At 41.0% G+C, this 22,343-nt stretch overlaps 1 protein-coding gene across 2 annotated transcripts in view; it reads right to left on the reverse strand.

Moving 5' to 3' along the window:
* LOC139630219 (voltage-dependent calcium channel subunit alpha-2/delta-3-like) overlaps window positions 1-19,339 on the reverse strand; it is a 34,443-nt gene extending 15,104 nt beyond the window's left edge. The window contains exons 1-14 of one of the 2 annotated variants that reach the window (XM_071493426.1): window positions 18,435-19,339; window positions 17,977-18,127; window positions 17,580-17,825; window positions 15,734-15,815; window positions 13,424-13,651; window positions 11,801-11,917; window positions 9,781-9,840; window positions 5,432-5,594; window positions 4,878-5,009; window positions 3,564-3,624; window positions 3,279-3,429; window positions 2,971-3,045; window positions 2,762-2,851; window positions 266-379 (exon numbers count right to left, since the gene is read on the reverse strand). In XM_071493426.1, the coding sequence (XP_071349527.1) occupies window positions 266-379; window positions 2,762-2,851; window positions 2,971-3,045; window positions 3,279-3,429; window positions 3,564-3,624; window positions 4,878-5,009; window positions 5,432-5,594; window positions 9,781-9,840; window positions 11,801-11,917; window positions 13,424-13,651; window positions 15,734-15,815; window positions 17,580-17,704 (1,398 nt within the window). In that variant the 5' untranslated portion in view covers window positions 17,705-17,825; window positions 17,977-18,127; window positions 18,435-19,339. Of the gene's footprint in view, window positions 1-265; window positions 380-2,761; window positions 2,852-2,970; window positions 3,046-3,278; window positions 3,430-3,563; window positions 3,625-4,877; window positions 5,010-5,431; window positions 5,595-9,780; window positions 9,841-11,800; window positions 11,918-13,402; window positions 13,652-15,733; window positions 15,816-17,579; window positions 17,826-17,976; window positions 18,128-18,434 lie in introns of both variants that reach the window. The other variant, XM_071493425.1, reaches the window with a different exon arrangement.
* Between the last annotated feature and the right edge of the window lie 3,004 nt (window positions 19,340-22,343).

Consider the following 22,343-nt stretch of genomic DNA (forward strand, 5'->3'; position numbering starts at 1 on the left):
TACAGAGTTAGGAGTGGTAATGAAGTAAGAAACCAATTCCTCAAAACGTCAAGACAGAGCACCAGCTGACATATAGTATTAAAATGTACATCTATCCCTGAAGCAAGCAAAGTGCCGGGCAAGCAGAAAATTTTGAAAAAGGACATGTGTAACGTTGAAAATAAGGCACCGTATGGAACAGAGAAGAGAGAGAGAGACAGAGAGAGAGAGAGAGAGAGAGAGAGAGAGAAGGAAGGAAAGAGAGACAAAAGAGAGACAAACTCACCTTTCTTTCTGGCCAATTGTGCTTCTCAAAAACGTCGTCGTACATTTCAGTCGCCCCGTCGGTCACAAGCATTATGGCCTGGCTGCACACACTGCCATGGCCAGTCTGGTTAAACTGCAGAAAGAAAGAGCCCGTGCACGTACACAGAGAAAAACAAAAAACAAAACCTGTTCAATCCAATCATTGTTATTTAAACCTTAAACAAACAGAGCCAACAATATCTACTTCCACTGTGTTTGATGATGATGATGATGATGTCGGATGAGGCAGCTGAAAAGCCATAAGTTAATAAAAATGCAGATAATGTCTTAGGAAAGAAACTTGAAGAATGTGTTACACCTTATTCTGATGCCAGAAGATGCATTGTGGTAATCAAAAGGTTTATTGACCTGTAACAGAGTGAATGTGCACAGAAAGAGGAGTGTGTGGTGACACGATCACAGCAAGAAACTGCTGAGCGCTGCTGCCCTCAAACCATACAAGTATCAGGAGGCCCTCTGTCTCTCTCTCACACACATGCACACGCACACAAGTTAAAATGAACTGCTGTATTTTCACAAATGCAAATTCAGTGTTATGTAAGAAATCATGTTCATGTCTGACTTATTGTTTGGCGTCTTTTAAGTCTATGTGTTCTGGTGTTCTGGGCACTTGTACAGTATTTTTACATAACAATAGACACATAATTAATATAAATTAACATTAACAAACACAGCACAGGCCCTAATTTTGCAAATTGTGAACTATCAGTACTTAAGCAGGAAATGCTCTGTCTAGGGTCTTAAATGCAAAGTCAGCAGGTTTGAGATCAAGAACAGTGGCCATTTAACACAATTAAAAGTGATTTGGTGATATAAAACTTAGTCATACATAACTAATATTAATCTAAACAGGCTAAAGTCTGCCTGACATGCTGCGGTCTGAAGGCAGCTTTGTCTGCAGTGACTGTGAAGGTGTGACATTACAGGACTGCAAACAGAGAGAAGTGAGTGGAGCAGTCAGTACAGTGAGGCTGTACTTCAATAAAGAAAACAACAGGAAAAGAAGAAATGTATCCACAATAAAATGTTCACGGTTTTGCTTATAACAGACTTTTTCACAGAAGATATTTTGACTGGTCATTGCAGGAAAAAACAGAACTAACATTAACGATGGCTCTGTTCTATTCAAGTGCCCCAGTAAGACATAACAGTGAGCCAGCATGTTGTTTATTTCAGCTACATTTAGTTTAATAAATTGTGTTGTTTGGAATGATCTCTTACATGGACTCATTATATTCCTTGAGAAAGATGTGAAATTTCCTAAGCCATTACTGAAGATGATCATGCACTCTCTGCTGCAGAATCTACAGTCTTTGTTCAAATGTATATCATACTGTCTGCTTCATTATTGGCTAGTAAAGAAGAATTTGTAAATATAAATGTTACAGATAAAAGACATAATCAATATCAGGGATCATTAAGGACTCTAAGTTGATAAAATCTAATCAATCCCAAGCTCTTGTTACTTTAGAGCCAATGTTTTTGTCCTAAAATCATCCAGTAAAGGCATGGACATATTCAGTGATGGTTCACTATAGTAAGATATTTTACTATATGTTCTGTGATTCTTTCCCCTTGTGGAAAAATGTTGTGTCACAACACTGCTCTCATTCAGTTGACCAGGACGAGATGTAAAAACACTGCAGTGCTCTGCCAGTGAAGTGAGTTTCTTTTTGATCTGGTCTATGATAGGCCGTATCCTGGCTTCATGCACTGGGCAGCGGTGTAACAATGACTTTCAGCAGTGGGCTACTGGCTACCTGATTACCATATTCATTGCAGGGCTTTAATTAATCTGACAAATGCAGAGGTAAAAGCTGAGCTCTCTCAGCTTCAGCGGTGCAGCCAAAGCTTGCCTGAAAACAGGGAGATAAAAGGAGCGCCGTGCGGCTCCTGGCCTTATCTGCTTTGTGTTCCAATCAGCCACGTTATTAATCATTGACATTAATTAGAGCCATTAATCACGCTTCAGAATAGATGTGTCTGTGTTTGGAGGGCGGAATGGGGATAGCACTGGAGCGTTTCGACAGGCGACACACCTCCCAAACGCTCAAACGTATTTGACTGGGGTGTGCTACTTTTTTATGATTAGCTGAGAACATGCAGAACAGGCTTTAACTCTCTGTCAGTGAAAACAAATGTGGCTTGTGAAATGAAAACTTTCCTAACGTTCTGGTCAATTGGAGCCCTTGAATTAAATGAGAACAAAGTGTATTTGTGATATCTGAGCACATGCATGATCCATTACACTGTGACAAACGAATCAATAAATAAATTAATCATTTTGTAAAAAATCATGTAAGCTCAACAACATTGTCACATAACCAGTGAACAGAATGTAGCGATTTAGTTGATCTGCTTAAAATTTATTCAACAGAATATAGACTGGGATGATTTATGTTCTAACAGCATCCCTGTTACACTGACAGTCACAGTTTACTGTACTGGAACTCACATCCTTCAGGATTGTGAACGCTTCGGTCAGAGCTTCACCCAGCAGCCCGATCCCTTTGGCGAACAGCTTGTCCAGATGTTCACGGAAATGCTGACAGATAACAATGAAAGTAGGCGGGGAAAAAAAAAGGTTTTAAGCATTACTCACACAAATTCAACCTGATACGATCCACATACATTCATTACATGTCAGTTTGAATAGAAACTCACATCTTTATTGGTTCTGTCGGCTCGGACCAGCGTGCCATTCAAACAAGGCTCCACATAGTGGATCTCCTGATTATACTGGGGGAACATAAACAGCATTTGGATAACAGAGAATTAAACAAGCACTCTTTGTTTTTCATGGAAGACTGAGCTCTAGTTATCTGAAACACTTCACAGAAATGTCTAAAAACATTTAATAAGCAGAAATAGACTCATATGAAAGATTAATGTGACTGAGATGCACAAACATAAAAATAAACATATTCAGACACAAAGAAAAAAGGTGACAATCTGCTTTAACTAAAACTCACTGCAATGATGTTAAAGAAGTCGTCATCTCCCAGTGTGTCTAATATGGAGGAGACAGTTTGTCTGGCGATGGTCAGCCTCAGTCCTTTCATGCTGCCACTGACATCAACTAAGATAACTACATCCTTTGGAGACGTTGCTGCCTGGATGTACCTGTGATATGAGGTTGAATTACGCACCATGAAACCCGGGCTGTTACAATTATGAAGGAATAATGGGAAAATAAATATATTCCTTGCAATCTTCGTGATGTGCAACAATATTTGCTCAGATATGAGGAAGCTTACCACTTCCGATTTCTGCAGTCAAAGCCAATGACACCGTGTTCATCTGGATGCCACTTCACTCCTGGGGAGTAGTAGTCAATTGACAGAAGTCAAGAGGCAGAAAAAAAAACAGAGTTTCACTGTGGACAAACACGGGCACACTATCACAGGATATCTGAAATGTGAGAGTAAAGCAGCTGAAGTTTGAGTTATCTCTCAGTGGAGCTCATCAATAGTAGACTACATGCCACAGCGTAAAAGGCAGGACTTTTAAACCACAGAGAAAAACTTGGCAAATAAACATTACAGGATAAACTATATATTGAGATAGCCCAGTGCTGTCTCCCACTAACAGGTATTGTCTCTGTATCCAAAGCCTGATACAGTTTATTTCTCTGATCCATGGATCTTCATGTTGTCCAAAAAACTATTAAAGCCACACTCTTGCACTGGGCAACACGTTCCTTCATTGTAATGAACACACACAGTGTAGTTTATCACAAGTTAATCCCAGATTCACCGTCCTGCTGTGGTAAATACACACTAGTGCAACAAATGTGGATTAACACATGGCTAAAAATAGTCTCCAACAGATAACACTACACTCTTTACTCCTTGTAATGCTTGTTAAATCTACAGCGCACAGCTGTTTTAAGGAAATGATTTTCCTTTAAAAAAGTATATATTGATATAGAGATATAGATAGAGACACACGTTTTAGTCTTTTCTTGTGATTTATTGACATAAAAGAATAATATGCAATAACGTTTTACTGTTTCCTGTTAACTGCCAGGAAAAATGAGGAGAGAAGAGCTTAGTAGTGTGTGATTTTAACATTTATATGATGATCCATTAGTTAAAGAGTGTTGTCATACGCTGCTAAAATTATTATCCATTATGAAGTTCTACTTGTACATTGAACACACAGAGTCTGCATCTATATAACAATATCATCAGTCGTATCTCATCTCTGTGGCTTCGCTCTAGCACTGCAGAGAGCAGAGCGGCTGTTTCACATCACTGTAACGGTCCGGTAGCTTTGGTTGGATCCAGCAGCCATGCACTGTTCTTCAGTACAGCTGTAGGTTCACACCGGCAAATGCTGATTAATTACAGTCTGTACATATGCATCCTCTCTGATGGTCTGTAAAATTACAACATTAGCCAAATTACCCTTTTAGTAATTCTAAATCATTTGTTCTGATCTTTTTCTTTTTTTTTTTTCCCCTGTGCTGACAGCTGATGGCTCCCATGGGACAACCCTGTCTTTTCTCTCACACACAAACACATATACACAGAGATATGAAGACACACTGACAGAGTGACAGCACTCACCAGGGTACTGCCTGAAGAAACCTTTGGCACTCCCAAAGTACTGCCAGATGAGTGTGGGGTCTCTTTCAAAATTATCTACAAATACTTTATTCAAGGCCTCGGACCAGTAAACTCCGTTCACTATGTCGGGATCTGAGGAAGTGGAGAAAAGACACAGAGACAGAGACAAACAAATTAAATGGTGATAATGGTGACTGTCCCGCTCACCATTACTGAGGGCACAGTAGACCTTTGTCCCTTATTGACCCCCTCCCCAAAGAGATACAATGCCTGTGACTAAATCATCCCCTCCCCTCCTCCTGCTAGACGAGCCTCCCTTTGTGCCCTGAACAGAGACTTATGGGGAGTCCATTACAGCCAAACAAAAGCAGCATAGCCGATACACAGGGAGCAGTGACACACTCTGTTATACAACAAGAAGGAACTGAGCAGTTACCGCATGAGCAACCCCCCCCATCTCCCACTTTCATCTCTTACTTTCCTCCCTCCTCCTGTCCTCCCTGTTCATCAGCCCACAGTAGGTAAATAACCCTCACACACTCCTGTTCTCTTACCTTTGTTGTACATGTTGGTGGGGACCTGCACCACACTGAGGCTCAGGTTGACTGACAGGTTGTTGAAATGATCGTTGGGCTCCAGGATGAACTCTCCACCCAGCTCCACGTTATTGCCCTCCTCGTCCACTTCATTGATCAGCACGGCGTTGAAGTACTCATACTGAGGTAAAGAGTGGATATGGATTAAGTTAAAGACAATGCAGGTAAAGTAAAATGTTCACTGAGACCTGCACAGATGGCAAGAGAACGGTTATAACATGCATTATTCTTTTAGCTCAAAACGGTAACATAAGGGTTTGGTATTAATACTCCGAGGATAGCTTCACATTTTTCAAATCTGCTTTACATGTCCATGTACACAGAATGTTTCTGGTTGCTGTATTCACTCCTCCTGTCAGTACTATCCATCATGAGATCCCTTCCTTGCATGGTTTCATCGTAAGTGATGGGGGACAAATACACAGTCCTCGCTCTCACCAAAAAAAAAAAAAAAAAGGAAATCAGTCTAAGTAGTCTAAATTAGTCAAATCAAGTGGGGATCTTTTTTTAAGTATGAAATTCCATTTTTTCTTTTCCCTGTCATTGCTTTCTTGCTGAGCTGCGGCACAGTCATAGTAACACAAATAGGAACTCCAGGACCGTGGATTTCTCCACTACCTCTGGATTCATTTTAGGAAGGAATACTTGTTATAATGTATATGTAGGTATGTAAGGCACACTTGAAAAAAATCTGAACCTATCTTTTAATAGTTAGATACATTTTCTTCAGGCAGATTATGTCTTTTACTCAGAAGTGTGACACCTCAGCCATAACAAACATTATTTAATCAAATGTACAGTAATGTGTGCATAGTCTACATCTGCCCTATGATGATTACAAACCATCTGATCAGAAATACTTAAATCACACAACAGAAATGTAAAAAAAAAAAAAAAGAGAAAAGAGTAAAACAAAATAAAGCAAATGGCAATAAAATCAGAACCTTTCCAGAAATTTCCTGTAGGCTGCAAATTAATTTGAAGCACTTTGGGTTTCAGCATCCTGATCAAGGACAGTTCGACATGTGCGAACATGAGGAGCAGGTGATGAATTAATGGCGGACTCACTCAGAAACTCATGATGAATGAGGTGGTAAGTACATGACTGTGTCCAAACCTGAGGTCAATCTATGTTCAGTCAGTGCGGTTTTGGAATTTTTTTCTGTTTGTCACAATGTACATAAATGAAAGCAGTTGTCTCTGGCGGCTGCTGGATGTGCTAAGAGAACTTCACGAGTGCCAGTGAAAAGTCTGTCCTCCCTTAAGTGAAGCTCAACAGTTTGTCTATCCTGTCCTTCAGTTCCTGCTGCAGCAGAAGGAAAACTACCTCATCCTGCCTGAGCGGCCTCTCTGTGGCCTCTAGTCCTGATTGTCTGCAGTGCGAGAGAAAGAGAAAGAGAGAGGAAAAGATGGAGGGAGGGAGAGATGGGTGATGGACTCTACAGCATCACACTCGGGGGAGGCCGCACGGGCATCACCATCAAGCAGCCGCTGACAGCTCATACCACGCCTGAGCAGCTCTCTGACGAGCTGCGGCGGGGCGGAGGGGGTGGGAGAGAGCTGCGGAGGGGGAACAGCGGAGGCGGGGGAGAAACGTGCACCCTCAGCAGAACTGATAGTGCTGTAGAGAGGCACGTTAACTACCAGGGTTATTACTGTAGAGCAGGCCATGGGACACTGCAGCTCTCCGAGATGCCCCACTGACTCTTACACCACTGCAGTTAGCTGAGGCCCTACTGCAGAGCTCTGCCCTCCATTACAGTGTGCTGGGCCTGACTGTATAACCAGACTCCAATATCTGGAGAAGGTGGGTCTCATAAGCTTTACCCTTTACTCTGCAGGTTTAACAGGCACAGCACTATAGCTTCATGGAAACTAATATGTTCAGAAGCCGGCCCTCCTCCCTTCATGTTAAGATGATTCGGATGGGGACGTGTTTTGTTTTTTTAAGTTGTTGTTTGAGTAAATACAATCAACAACAAAAACGGTAGGAGGAAACTACACCTAACTTTGAGAAAAACATCTGCAGTAATACCCAAAATACTTTTACTCAGGAGCATCATTTTGTGTGGATGTTAAGGTGCACTCAAATTGTTATAATGTTCAGGGTATTCCATTTTAGCAGCGGCCAAACTGTAAACATTCGTCTCTCCTACTCATTTTTATTTTCTCATATACAGAGTAACCAGTGTTTATTTACACAGTAATGGTTTAATATTAATGTTTTACTGATGCTGCAAACAATTTCCAGGATCAAAAGCAGAAGTTTAATTCAGACTGTGTTAATTCTGTTTCTTGTTTTTTTTCAAATGCTAAATTATATTTTTTATTTACAGAAATTACCTCATGAGCAGCTGCAAATGTTCATTATCTTCAAATTGTTTCTAGGCTCAGGTAAATGTTGAAAGTTTTAGGATCTGTTAACAGACACCCAACCAAAGAAACATTACATCAGATACATTTCTGAAGTAAGAGCCAAGCTTCTGTTCTGCTCCATCAGGCCTGATCTGCGCACCCTTGAACTCCGGACTACACTCGGGTCAATGCAAAACGCCCGACTGTCCTGACACGAGGCAGCTGAGATAAGAGCGGCCGTCTTATCTCTCTGTGGTCAGTGAAATGGTGCATGAAGAATGTGTGGTGTCAGAGGAGGCGAGGCTGGTTAAATGATGCCACAAGGAGGAATATCATGACATCACATCATTACCGCAGGTGGATATTGAATTTTCCTTACTATTTTTTTCGAGCCTTTAAAATGAAATGTCTGTGTGATAGGCCTGTGCTGTACAGCAGTAACTGTCACTTGCTTGAATGAAAATGTTAAAACAGCTTTCAGTGTGCAACAATTTTACTGTAAGAGTTCAATTCATTTTTTTTTCATGTAATTTATAAAAATACATTAACTGTAAGAGATATTTGTCTATGGATAAATAAAGAAGAAAGCAATGCAACTACACTATGTCAAGTTTACAGAAATATTGCAAACATATTTGACAAAATATGAAAAAATCTGGGCAGCATGTCCCACCTGTATTTTAGCTATATTTGTGGAGTTCTCATATACATTGTTTGGTCTGAGAACTGTCCATGAAGTGCTGTTATCTGGAGAAACCTTTTTTCTTTAATAACAATTCAAATATAATTCAATAAAATGAAAGCATAAATTGAAACGTAGTTGTGTTTTTGTAAGAGATCTGTTTTAGAAGGACAAAACCAAGGTATTGAATTATTTTCAAGAATCATGATGAAAAACATTTCCTTAGGAAAACAGCAGGGGTTTGAAGATCACTTGTTATAGACGCGTGGACACAGGAGAAACGGGTCGAGAACAAGGTGACTGAAAGGTATTCATATGATGTAAATGCTTCTATTAACTGTAAAGTGCTGTCGTTATTTTAGTGTTTTGCTGCTCCGGTGGGTTTCCAATCTAGAGCCAGGAAAATGAAACAATGCGCCGAGTAAAAGAGTTTCATTTGTCTTTGTCCACTGGAGAGAGAGAGAGAGAGAGAGAGAGAGGGGGAGAGAGAGCACTAACAAACGACAGAAATACTGCATTCCCTCCGCAGTGACTGAGGCAGCTCGGTGCACCCTGGAAATCAGCAACCAGAGTCGCTAAATAATGTCCTGAACAGATTCGGGGGACATGAGCAAATCATGTGAAATATAATTTGAATTCTGCGTCCCGTTCTTCTCTCTGCTTTCGCCTGTGTGAAACCGCGAGGACTTAGGCCAACGACAGCTCAGCCACAGCTCAGCTCAGAAATGCTAGTTGTCATTATTCAAAAAAAAAAAAAAAAAAAAAAAAATCAGTTTAACATATCAGATCATGCATTACATTATACAGCACGGCCTTCGGTTCTGCAGCCTGTGCAGACAGATCTTAATTAGCGTCACAGGCCTATGATGTGATTCGTGCTACAGCTCCGGTTACTGTGTGTGCGACTAAAAGCGCAGACCTGGTGACTCCAACGCTCACAAACACCCAGTCTGAGTTATGTTTGCATGGCGCTGCAGCCTTCGGTGTGTGCGCCACTGAAGGAGCATTATGTATCAAAGCGATGACAGGACATCAGTGTGAAGGACGACGCCAACGCAATTAAAGACTTTTAGGGCCTATTACCCTTCTCTCACCTTGCAGCCGCTCCTCCCCAGCCCGACTAAAAATGATTCATCCCGGTCTAACACAATGACACATCACATTTTTAATAATTAGGCTATGCTCCTCTTTTCTTTTCTTTTCTTTTCTTTTCTTTTCTTTTCTTTTCTTTTCTTTTCTTTTCTTTTCTTTTGTCCGGGACAAACCTCACCTGCAGGTCGGGATTATCCTCATGCTGATGATGCGCTTCTTCTGCCGCTTCCACCAGCCGCTGAGAGGAGGAGAGAGGTTGGTTAATAAGAACACAGCTGTTACACTCAAAACTATATAACGATCCTATTTCTGTTCAATGCGTATAAACCGCAAAGTCTAGGCTCCTTTGGGCAGTAGCCTACTGCAGCAGCTCTTCTTTAAGACTTCCACAAACTTCCTCAAAAGGTCTCTGGGAGCTGCTGCTCTTCGTGTTTCTAAAACGTGTAGTTTGTACATTGCTCTGGCACAAATGTCATTCCCCTGAAGAGGAACTTGATGGAGGAGCATATCCAGACTTTAGATTAATCTCTGGATGAAATCGACAGCATGAACCAGCTTTTGGTTGAAACTCGATAAAAGCATATGTTGCCCAGAGTGTTAAGGCTTTCCCTCCTTGGCAATGCTTACAGTGTTTTTAAAGGCAAAAAAAAAAAAAAAAATGCATCAAATGTAGGGCACTATACTGTGGAGCGCAGCTGTGAAATGATTGATGGAGGCAGGTTGGAGGATTTCACGCCGTGCACCAAAGCAGACATAGCTTCAGTAATAACTCGAGTCTGGGAAATGTGCTTGGCTCTGTGATTCCGGGGAAATGCCACCTAAACATTGCAGTCACTCTCACCCTCGGAGCCACGCAGGTAATTAACATCTGTCACATGTGTCGAAATAACTGCTGGCCCATAGAAACACAACTGAGCTGTGGTGTCCAAATTCAATTGACCTCATGGTGAGTTCTCATGTCGTCAGCAGTTGGCAAATAAAAAAAAGAAAATAGATGAAATAAACGCAGTGTTTTCTTTTTTTTAGGTGGGGATCGCTCTTGGTGTAGGCATGTGCATAATTTTGCTTTTTATGAAATAGACCTGCAGCGGCCGCACACCCCACCTCCAGCACATCATGGAGGTCAGTGCCTCATTTTTAAACCAGGCATGGATTTTTTATTTATTTATTTTTTTTTAACAACAGCCTAATTTCTGCTTGTATTGCTAACACATATTTTTCAAAAAGCACTTTGATATGGATCCAATCAGATTTATTTAATATAAGTGTCATTTATGGGATGAATGGTATGAATTGTCGCCCACATGGGATCAGGCAGGGGGAGATAAACGTTATCATTTCCCAGCAGTCCCTGCGAAATGCAGCATTAAAATGGTTACAAGCTCCTCTGCGCTGAGGTCGCAGACTGGCTGCTGCTGTGGGTCTGACTACAGCTCGGACTTGGACCCCAGTACACTACACACCAGACCATGTCCCAGACGATCCCTTTACATTAGCAGACATTTGATCTTTGAACACTGAACAATACTCTGCTTTTCCACATGAATAACCTGCTCAATTTAGGGACTGTACAAAAATTAGACCTAGGTGTGTGTGTGTTATCTCTGACATTTTTCAAAAAACCTTTTAAGACTAATTGCTACAGCAACTCCTCCTAATATATTAAATACTATGATATTTAAACCTTAATATTTAATAAAAACAATGATTTTCACAGAGCCACCAAATTTCACATTAAAAGCAGCATCAATGACTGCAAAATAATAAGTAATAACTATTACCACAGTCACTGAATGAGCAAAATAGGCACTGGTGTCAACTCTGGGTGTTCAGGGGATTTAACACTGCAGTTTCTGTCACCACACCCCAGATTTAAGATAACAAATAAAAGATGAATTTGATCAGGCGAAGTCAGCATAGTATGAGTCTGATCAGACATCAGGCACAGTCAAGATCACACGATGCCGGAGTTGTATAACTGGGCGTGTTGGAGACTCAAAGGGTGCGTTTCCTTCAGGCAGGTGTGCCAACAGTGCACCGTTAAATATAAAAACAGACGTTGATCACTCATAGCTACTGCTTCATTTTGATGTGGGGATGAGCAAAACTTGAAGGTCCGACCTTAAGCAAAAAGAACACAATATGCAACCAAAAAATAAATAAATGCAGAATAAAATGCTTTTTCAAATTGTACTTACCCTGGTGGCCTCCGCTTTTTTCCGGAACATTTCTTCCATTTTCACAGCCAGATTTTTGACCAGTTTCATGCCATCAATTTCTTCCACTCTGACTGACTTTTCAAATTCTTTATATTTCTGAAAATAAGCAGAAACAAGAATGTGGCATTGACAGAGAGAGGACAACTGTAAATCTCATGACACTGGTTGTAGGAGAACATACTGGAAGCTTATAGCAGCTGAGCTCACATGACTGATGAACCTGTTAGTAATTTAGTCACTGCAGAGCATCTTCACATTTTCCCTTAACACTAGTGAGACAAGAAAAAATAAAACATTTAGATAATTTTTTGCCGTGTGTGTTCTGCAACATTTTTGGGGACTGTTGTTTCACTCTTTCCCACTCCAGAGAGATTGGGAATTGTTAAACAAGGCTTATAAGCCTTCGGATGTTGGCTGACAAGCTGCACGCAGCCAGCCTCAGATGAGCGGCTGATAAAACCCTCGCTGCAGCACAGAATGATTGATAGTCTTTATCTGGTCTCAGTCATTGGCTGCACATGCTGCTTCTTTCTCTGTGATTGGCTGGAGATGGCCATACTGGGTGGCCTAAGGGGGGGCGGGGCCGGCTCTGAAGGCTATGCATGGTAAGAGGGTAATTGAAATGGAGTCAAAGCACAGGAGAAAGATAATAACGTGTCAGGCTTGGCCGATTCTGGGTAATGAACTACACCTCACATAATGCTGATTCTGCTGGATGCACAGGACCTCCAGTGATACAGAACAAAGCCCGCCACAGCTCGGAGGAGTACAACATTACATAATCCCACACCTGCTTTGCACACACACACACACACACACACACACTCACATTCCAAATAAAAACAAAAGCCTGATCCTCTCACGCTGACCAGTCAGCCGCATCACACACACTTCCAACATCCTTATCCAAAAATAAACATAGCCCCGATAGGCTCGTAGCACACATTCAAACACTCCTCACATTGTGTGGATAGGACGCACACAAAAACACACACACATCAGTACATGAGGCGACAAATTACCTACTGAAAGGAAGACTGTGGGCTCGCAGTGGAGCAGAACAGTTCATTTCACGCCTGTCCTCCTTGCCTCAGCGCCCAGTTCCCCCTCCTCCCCCTGACTCACACTCCTCCAGTCATCAAGTGGAGGTTAAGCCCAATCCATCAAAAGCACTGATCATGATTATTGATTAGAGTAACGACGAATGCAAGAGTGAGGTCTGCTTGCTGGGGGCACGAAGAGCCTCAGTGTTTCCCCCTTTTGCAGAAATCTTAGTGAAACAGGGTAATTCGCCATAAAAGCATCTAATGATCAGCCTTAATGAGCAGCCCCTAACGACCCGTCAGTTCCCTCACAGCTCACTGCTTTGTGCTGACTGGCTCGGCACAGCTCTCTCCAGACATGCCTCCATGAACAGGAACACGAGCAAAGTGCTTACAAACACAAAAAAAGGGAACAAATCTGCGGGGCATATTGCAAAATGTCTTTGTACAATGAATGAAATACATATTTGGTAACAAATATAAAGGAAATGATGCACAGTGCTTCATCGTCCACCACATGTTTGAACTTAAATCTTACATTACTGAAAGGAGCTGTCACCTCAGGGCAAGGAGGGCTGAGGTTTGGACCCTGGAGCCGCTTTCTAAACGCAGTTTGAATGCTCTCCCCATGTTTGCGTGGATTTCCTCTGGGTGCTCCGCTTTCCTCCCACGCTCCAAGACATGCAGCAGAGCTTTTAGGATTAATCCTGCTATTGCCCTTGACCGAGGAAGTGGCCTCAGAACTGGAGTTGGTCCCTGGACGCGGTGCAGTGATAGCCCACAGCTCCTAAAATAGTGAGGATGGGTCAAATGCAGAGGATTAATATGTGTGACTGGGATGAATGTAGTAACTTAACCTACTGTAGGGAAGGAAGGAGTTGTTACTGACGGAGGAAATCAGTTGAAACTGATCTCTACTGGACTTATCAGACCAGAAAGGTGGAAACCACTGTCCACTGTTGTCCACAATAGTAATAAATACAACTCAATTAAACATAATGTTGTCTGTTGTTGTCAAGTATTGAACCAAATCTGTGGTCATTTTGAAGGTGTAGTTTCTCCTGTTCTTGCACCGAAATACATCTTTAAAAGGTGTCTTGCTGTATATGTAATAAATGGAGACAATACTCTGACATACTGGACACAATACTTTAAAAACCTTTCAGTAAAATGCAGTTCAGTTTGACATTGCCACACCGCAAAGAACATCTTCACAACATAGCGTAGAACTGAGTCGACATGCAAACAGCTGAAAAAAAGAAAAACTAACGTAAAATAAAACTAAGCATTTTATTATGTAATGTACTTATTGCAGGGTTATTGTATGAAAGACCATACAGGAGTTTTTAGTTTTCTGATCACACTATAAAACCCATGATTTGAACCCAGTGGTGGTCTTTTCACTGCATGTACTCTAAAAACAAAGACAAACATTATCTTCCAGCTGACAAAGAGAAAAGATTTTTTATTTCTGAGCAGAGACCAACATACTTGAGTTCATACCGTTATTTAAAAGCCGTATGGTAGCCTACTTGTATATGTTGCATGTGCACATCTTCAACACCAGAGCCCTTCTCCTGGGTTCACTGTGACAATTTCTCATGATGTATGGCCACGATTTTTCAGACACTACTATTTCCAATTCTAGTTCTCTGCATTTTGAGGAAATATTACATACAATTATGCACAGGATTTCCAGAACATTAAACATTTGCTTTTGATTTAACAATGCAGCCATAAAAACATGGTATGTTGGGTTTAAATAGTTCACTTGGTCTAAGTATAGTCTGCTGTAAAAAGAAGACACATGTAAAACTATCATAGAGTGGATATTCCTTTTTTTTAATGTAGGGCTTCTTAAATGTTATAATAACATTACATGAGATTAGATTTTTATGGTTTGTGCAGTTTGCGTCCAAGTAGTTATCGACTTGTCCGTCTCATCCATTTCTCTCTTTCTTTTCTCTCTTTCTGTAAAGCGTCGTTTTCTATAATGTAACCTAAGGACATCATCAGGCTTTAATGCCTTTTAAAATGCCAAAGGGCATGAATGTAATGTATGTACAACTAGTAATATTTATGTGTATACATTTAACATGGATAAAAGAGACTTAAACCACATCAAACATACACTCACACACACACACACACACACACACACACACACACACACACACACACACACACTCGTCACTGCAGTGCAGTTTCCACTATTCACACAGTGGAGCTTCACCTCCAGCTGTTTACTTCACAGTCTGTGGTCTGGTCCTATTTAAGTGAAGTGGACAGTTCACCATTTCTCCACCTGAGCCGTCTCTGACCATCTATTTAAACTGGATGCTGGTAAACATAGAGTCCACCTCTGCCATCAAGTGGTCAGAAAGTTGAATCTACTGCACTGGATCATCACTCATTCCTTCCAGTGTTCACTTGTTCATCATACCCCCCCTACCGCCATCTCCCACCATCCACACACACTTATTAACTCTACCACACACTTATTCAATTTGTCTCCTTGTCGCAGTCATATCCAGAGGTTGGAACTCTTGACTCCAGAGAGTTAACTGGAGAGATGAGATGAGAGAGGAATCAGAGCCGTGGTTAATGGGCCGTATCAAGAACAAACACTCACGTGCGCGTGCGGGCACACACACACACACACACACACACGCAGAGAGACAGAGAGAGAGGGAGAGAGAGCTCTGTCTCTGCCAAACACACCTGAGTCTCCTCTAATATAACGCATCAGCATTCAGCTGTGACACCAAAATGCCTCTGCAGCCATTATAGAGGGAATACAGCATTACAACGTACAATGTGTGTAACTACATGACCATCGCAGAAAGGGAAAGAGCATTTGTGTTATTACCTTCTGCAGTAGTTGGGATCCAGAATATTTTGCAGAAATGGATTTAATTTCTCCACCAAATGCTGAGGCCCAGAGCTTTATGCTAAAAAAAAAAAAAAGACAAAAAAAGACAAATGCCACTTTAGCCAATAGTCTCTCATGTTATAAAGAAATGCAGATTAAAAATGTAAAAATAAATACATGGAAAGGTAAGAGACTGCATTCAATTTAAAGCAAAAATAAACAATTATATTACTGCCGAAACTTAAATATTGTATTTATTGAATGTTCCATGTCCTCATCCAATCTGCTTTTAAATGCATTTTAACTCTCCTCATCTGTCTTTCTCTAACTTCTCTTCTTACATGATTAATCAAAAGAAAGTTGTCATGGCCCAGTAGTCCTGACCTTCACTCTCCTGACAGATGATTGCTTGTAATTTTGATGATCTATGCTGTAGTTACTGGGGCCTCTGCCATTAAACTGTAAATGCCTCTGACTAAGTTTGGCAGTGAAGTGCTGTTCCTAAAAAAACCTTAAATATAAAACAAAGGTGAATGTAACCATCCTACGGGAAAGAAAGTGATCTGATTTATGGATAAAAAAAGTCAGGAAGAAATATATTCGACCATGTCCGAAAAAGAGTTTGTAGTTATGTGCTGCAGATGAACTGTTCTCATGTACAGAGCCATCTTTGCTAAAAGAAATAAAATCCCAAACTTTATCCAAAAATGGAATAATTTACTCTTAGATGATGTCCCGTTTTCTGTTGGTTTACAAAATCTGATGGATGTGTGTTGTAACATTGTGACTTTCTTTCAGTTTACATTTTCTAATAAGGTCTTTATAAAGGTTTATATTTTTTTTAACCATAAGCCTTGCATTAAAATATGATTATTATTATTTAAAGGTGCACAACCCCTTTTTTGACACCTTATGGAAAAATGTTCCCGCACAGACTTTAAAAAGATGTAATAGTGGCATCAGCATTATACAGGGTAAGATTTTTATTTTGGATTTTTCGTTAACTGTTGTAGGTAGAACTAGTGAACAAAATCCTGCAAAAAGCTTATGCTTTTAAAAAGTTGCACTTAACCAAGCCCCCAGGTTTGTGCCAGATATAATCTGACCTAAAAGGAAAAAATGGATTCAGAACATTCAAACATTCAGAAAAGTGTGATCTGTTCATTACTGTATGTTTACAGCTGGAAATGATTCAGTTACACCTGTAAAGGGCTGCAGAGTTGTGATTTCAACTGTTTTCAACTGTGACAATTTATAGGTACCACAAACATCTCTAAAAATCAGAAGATAGTCTGCTATTTATCAGTTTCAATTTTTATACATTTAGAAAAAAAGAGAAGATTATGATAAAAGGTGCCTCAATGAAATAGCTGACCCCATAAGCCTAAGAGATATAAGGATGTTTATCTTGTTTTAGGCAAAAGTATACAGCAGAGTCTAATTAGCCTATTATTATTTCTGACTTATTTATAACACACACAATTGTCATTATTAATTTATTGAATGTATAGGCTATAAGGCAAGCATATAACAAGACAAAATAAAAAATGCAGAGTTTTGCTGTAGCAGCTTTGTCAACATTACCACCACCTCTACATGTGGATCTTTTTTATTCCTCCTGCTTGTTTGCTAAAATCACCTCTGCGACTACCAACATAAATCTGTAGTGCAGCCAATTCAACTCCACATGGTCACAAGGAAAAAACAAACAAACAAACAAACAAACAAAAAAAAACTAAACAAGAAACAAACCAGTTTGAGTTTTTAAAAAGGCTGCACTTCTGACGGCTGCATTAAGATATTAAGATAACAAAGTTGCAGAGCGGAGCAGCTTCTCACTCACACTGACAGTGGGATCCCTTGCTGGGACCCCGTCACCTCCACCACGTTCAAGCCGACGAAGATCCAGAGGAGAAGGAAGCTAGTGCTGCACATGTGCGAGAAAAGGATCCTCCAGTTCCTCTGCATCTTCAAACTCTGCTTGTCAAAACGGATACACAGTAAAGTCCCGTCCCAGCACCGCGCTGGACTGATGGACCCCGGTGTACCTTCTCCAGCCGCGCTTCTGCCAGCACGTCCCCTACTGTATCTGCTCGTAGAGAGAGAGAGAGAGAGAGCGAGAGAGAGAGAGAGAGAGAGAGAGAGAGAGAGAGAGAGAGAGCATCACCATCCAGCCTCCATCCTCTGCTCTTTCTGTCTTCCACTGAAAAAGGAGAAAACCTCTCAGTCGAATCACAAACCTTTATTCCTGGAAACGCGTGGCACCGATTCTTTGCAAAGAAGCATGACAGGCTTGAAGGAGGTGAAGTCGTCAGAACATCATTTCTGGAGGGGCTCACTCACTTTTCAGCTCCAAAGTGGGGACAAAGGACAGGAGCATCGACCATGGAGCTGCAGCGAAAAATCAGACCAAATCGTCAAATACTGAAATTTGGTTCTCCCTCTGCTAAGCACTTCTCTCATGTCAGCAGAAAACAGCGCCGAACTGTTCTCAAGTTGGCGCATTTACCGCTGACGCTGCATTATGCACAATGTATTACATGCTCGATGCACTGTACTGTCTCCAATCTCCACTCTGCACACAGTAATATTTAGAGGCGTGCGTTTTTACTGTAATTGAATGTGATTATTTAGTGCATGACATAATTATTCTGCAGAGCATAAAGATAAAGCTCGGAGATGTGTTTAAATTTCTTACATAAAATGGCTCTGTGGGCGATAATGAGACTGCAGATGTTTGGTGAAGGCTTCCGCACTCCCAGCAACACACACACACACACACACACACACACACACACACACACACACACACACACACACACACACACACGAAAAAAAACAAAAAAAAAAAACAAAAACAGTTCATCATGAGAATCATTGGGTTTGGGAAGATGTGAACTCCATCACCATAATGAATCTACCAAACGATACATGCCAGAGAATACATCTTTATAAAGCCTGTACACATGTTATCCTGTGAACTTGCTTTGTCTGTGATTGGCTGAAGTCTCATAATTAATCACTCTCATCAATGACGTCATGCCACTTGTCCAGAAACTTTTCCAGGTGGACACTAGAAATCATCTCAGGAGTTGAGCTGCGGTGAATCAGCGCCTCTACCGCGGAGCTACTAAACATACAGTGTGAGGACATAAAGTTTGGGTTCGTGCTATAAAATGAAACCTGAAGATGCGCCAGTCGTCCTGTTCTCCAGACGCTGATTAGGAAGCGATAATGATGTCAAGGCAGCAGGCGGGTTGATGCGCAATGCCCCTCCCGCACCACCACCACCACCACCACCACCACAGGGGCAGTGTTTCCACTTGAGGCTTTTATTAGTTTAGTAATTGCGTCGTACATCAAAGTTGTGAGGAGCCTGTAGTGTCTGGGACGTGCCGATAAGCCGTCCTCATGTTGGATGACGGTCAGCATCATCCAGGCTCCTCTCTGACCGGCCCCCGCTCAGCAGCACCGGCTCCCTGACTGCTTTAATTAACTACCAGCGGGAAATAGAAGTTTTCCGTCGCGACACTGAAGGAAATCCGCAAGTTTTATTTGTCGAGTTAAATGCAGGACTGGGACTCAAGTCGTGTCCTTGAGCAAATACCGCTTTAGGTTATTTCCAGGTCTCCCAGTCTGTGGGAGGGTTTCACGCATCGGGATACAAACCACAGTATCCAGCTGATTGGATTTCCTTAAAGGTGTCATGACTTCCACCCACTGAGTGCAGCAGGTCAGATAAACACACCAGAAGGCCACACGGGAACAAATTTAAAATAAATAATCGGTAAAAAAAAAATTGTTTGGAATGATGGAATTTGCTGCAGTGTTTGTGCTCATGTACAAATATTTTTTTTAGAGCTGTGTTGTGAATCTTTCAACTACACATTCAAGTTCATGTTTCAAATCGGAAATACTTATTTTGACAAGACAGTTCAAATTCAGGGTAGGCTACACATACTAGCTTTTTGCAGAGGTTTCAGAAGGCTCAGATAAACTCAGCAAAAAAGCTTTCAATGACTGAGAGCCCTGGAAAAAGCTTGTCAGTGGACTTTGGGTTAGATTGTTTATTCAAACTGCGAAACTCAGTTTGCAGAGTTAACATCCATTAATCCATTCATTTTCTGCTGCTTCTCTAGAGAAGGACAATCTGGCAGAAGGTTAGGCAAAGTAGTCCAGACGTCACTCTCCTCAGTAACGTTTTCCAGCACCTCCTGGGGGATCCCAAGGTGTTCCCAGGCCAGATGAGATATGTTGTCTGGCATTTTCTGGCAGAGAGCCATGGCATTAAACTTGGAGCTGCTGACTCTCCCAGCACATGCCAGGTCGCAGTCTGATGAAGCCAAAAGAACTACATCATCTGCAAAAAGAAAAAGAAAAACAATTCTGAGGTCCCCATACCGGATGCTCTCCTCCCTCCAGCAGGGCCTTGGGATCCTGCCAATGAAAATCGCAAACAGGATTGGTGACAAGGGGCAACCCTGGCTGGAAATGTGCTTGACTTATGGACACAACTGTCACTCTAGTTATATAAGCACCAGATGGCTCATAGTACCTCATGCACTCGCAGCACCCCTGAAGGGTAAGCCTTCTCCAAGTCTAATAAACTCATATAGACTGAATGGGCAAACTCCCATGACCCCTCCAGCAACCTTACAAGGGTGAAGAGTTGGTCCACACCCATCTCCAAAAAAAAAAAAAAAATCCATTAGCCTTGTATGAATTGCTTTTACTCTGCCCCCTCCCCTGGAACCAGTTTGTATTGGGAAACCCTTTCAGGGGCTGTTACCTTGCCTCTAAGCTCACAGGACACACAAACCCCCTCCATCACGTTAAGGTGGTAATTCTTAGAGGAGATGGTTAACATGTAAAGCTTTTTTGTAAAGAGGAAACGGTGAGACTTCTGAAAACAATGACAGATGGAGATGTAATCTGGTCCCTGTTTTCACCATTTCAACTGATATATCATTTCGAGTGATTGGAAATTAAAGGTATTGTTCTAGAAATAAAGCTTTATAATCAGAGCCAGACATCTGTTGAAGTCTCAGCCCAAACAAAATTGTAATCTCTGTCTTGACTTGATTGGACATAAACCTCTTAGAAGGTTAAACATCGGACACCTGTTGTCATGTTCTCTTGTTAAGCCCTAGGCCTTAGCCTCACCTCATGCCCTCAGCAGCCACAGATAATTCAATTCAGATCACCTCCAACAGTCAGCTTATATATAGGCTCACATGACTGAGTGAACTCTGATGGTGGAGAGTTTACTTCACACCCCAGTGTATCATGTTGTTAATTTGTCTTGTTCATGTACAGTCAGGTGTCTACAAAGCCTCTGTGCCTTTATATCTTTACATCACTGCTGTCAAGATTCAAAAAATAACAAAGCAGTAATAATATACTGTATAGTTATAGTTATCAATCCTGACTTGAGCTGAACCTTCAAACATCATCCCATACACAGACATTACACTGACCATTACAGCCATTACTGTTGTTTCTCTGAGTTTAGGTTGCTATTATGAGTGAAACTCAGCATCAGTCTGACTCAGTGTTTGATAAGTAGTTTATTTAAGACTTATTTGCAGAACACCACAGTGATCCTGAGTCCAGACAACACATTGCATTGTGTAAGTAAATAAAAGCTTAAACAGCTAGGCTACTTCACCATTTTGGGAATACTAGCGGGGTTAAACGGGATCTCACTGCAGGGACGATTTGTCTTAAGCTGAACTGCAGAAAACACCATCAACTTTAAGACATAAATAGAGAGAGAAAACCGTCCACACGTTTGTCTAATGTTTTCACTCATATGCAGTGCTAGTAACTGTTTAGGTTTTATCACTTCATGGAAAAGATTAAATAACCAAAATACCAATAAATACCATGAGAAATTTGGTAAAGCTCACACACCATAATGTTCATTCCTTCACAGAGACTATCCAGGGTATTGATTCCACTTGTTCACACTGTTGTGAAGCAAATGTCTCATTAAGATATTATTTGATAGTGAGCTGTATGATCTATACCTCCTGGTTTTCCCCCAAATCAAACCATCATCAACTAAGATAAGGTAAGTAGATGTATGTGAATCTGATGTGGTGTGATGAGGACTTCTTCCAGCCCCAAGATCAGATTGAATTTGGTGAAGATGGCTTTCAGTGAAGTAAACCTTTATATATAAGACCATGTGTCACTTAAAATCTGACATAGAAATAAACTATTACTACTTCCAAAAAAAATAAAAGAGAAGAAAAAACTTTCTTGACTGCAACATTACAAGGAATCTGTTTTACATGCTTTTTAAAAAATCCCCCTCATCGGAGGATAAATATCTTTATTATTCATTACATTCATTCTTTTGAAAAACAAAATCTTTTGCTCCTCTAACTACTCTCATCCATCGGATGAGGCTTAATAATTGGAAAGTACTGCTTCGGTAATAGTATGGAAAAGAAAATCAAATGTCCACTAAAGTTTTTCCAGTGCATACATTTTATACTTTTTATTGGTTTATGCAATTCATATTTTCACTGTAGAATGATGTATTAAAACATTCAACTTGTAGGTTATCCTCCATCTTTGTGTTGTAAATAAATATTTTTTG

Source organism: Trachinotus anak, unplaced genomic scaffold (genome assembly GCF_046630095.1).
Source record: "Trachinotus anak isolate AG129_WGS33_773 ecotype Australia unplaced genomic scaffold, CSIRO_AGI_Tana_v1 ptg000013l, whole genome shotgun sequence".
NCBI lineage: Eukaryota > Metazoa > Chordata > Actinopteri > Carangiformes > Carangidae > Trachinotus > Trachinotus anak.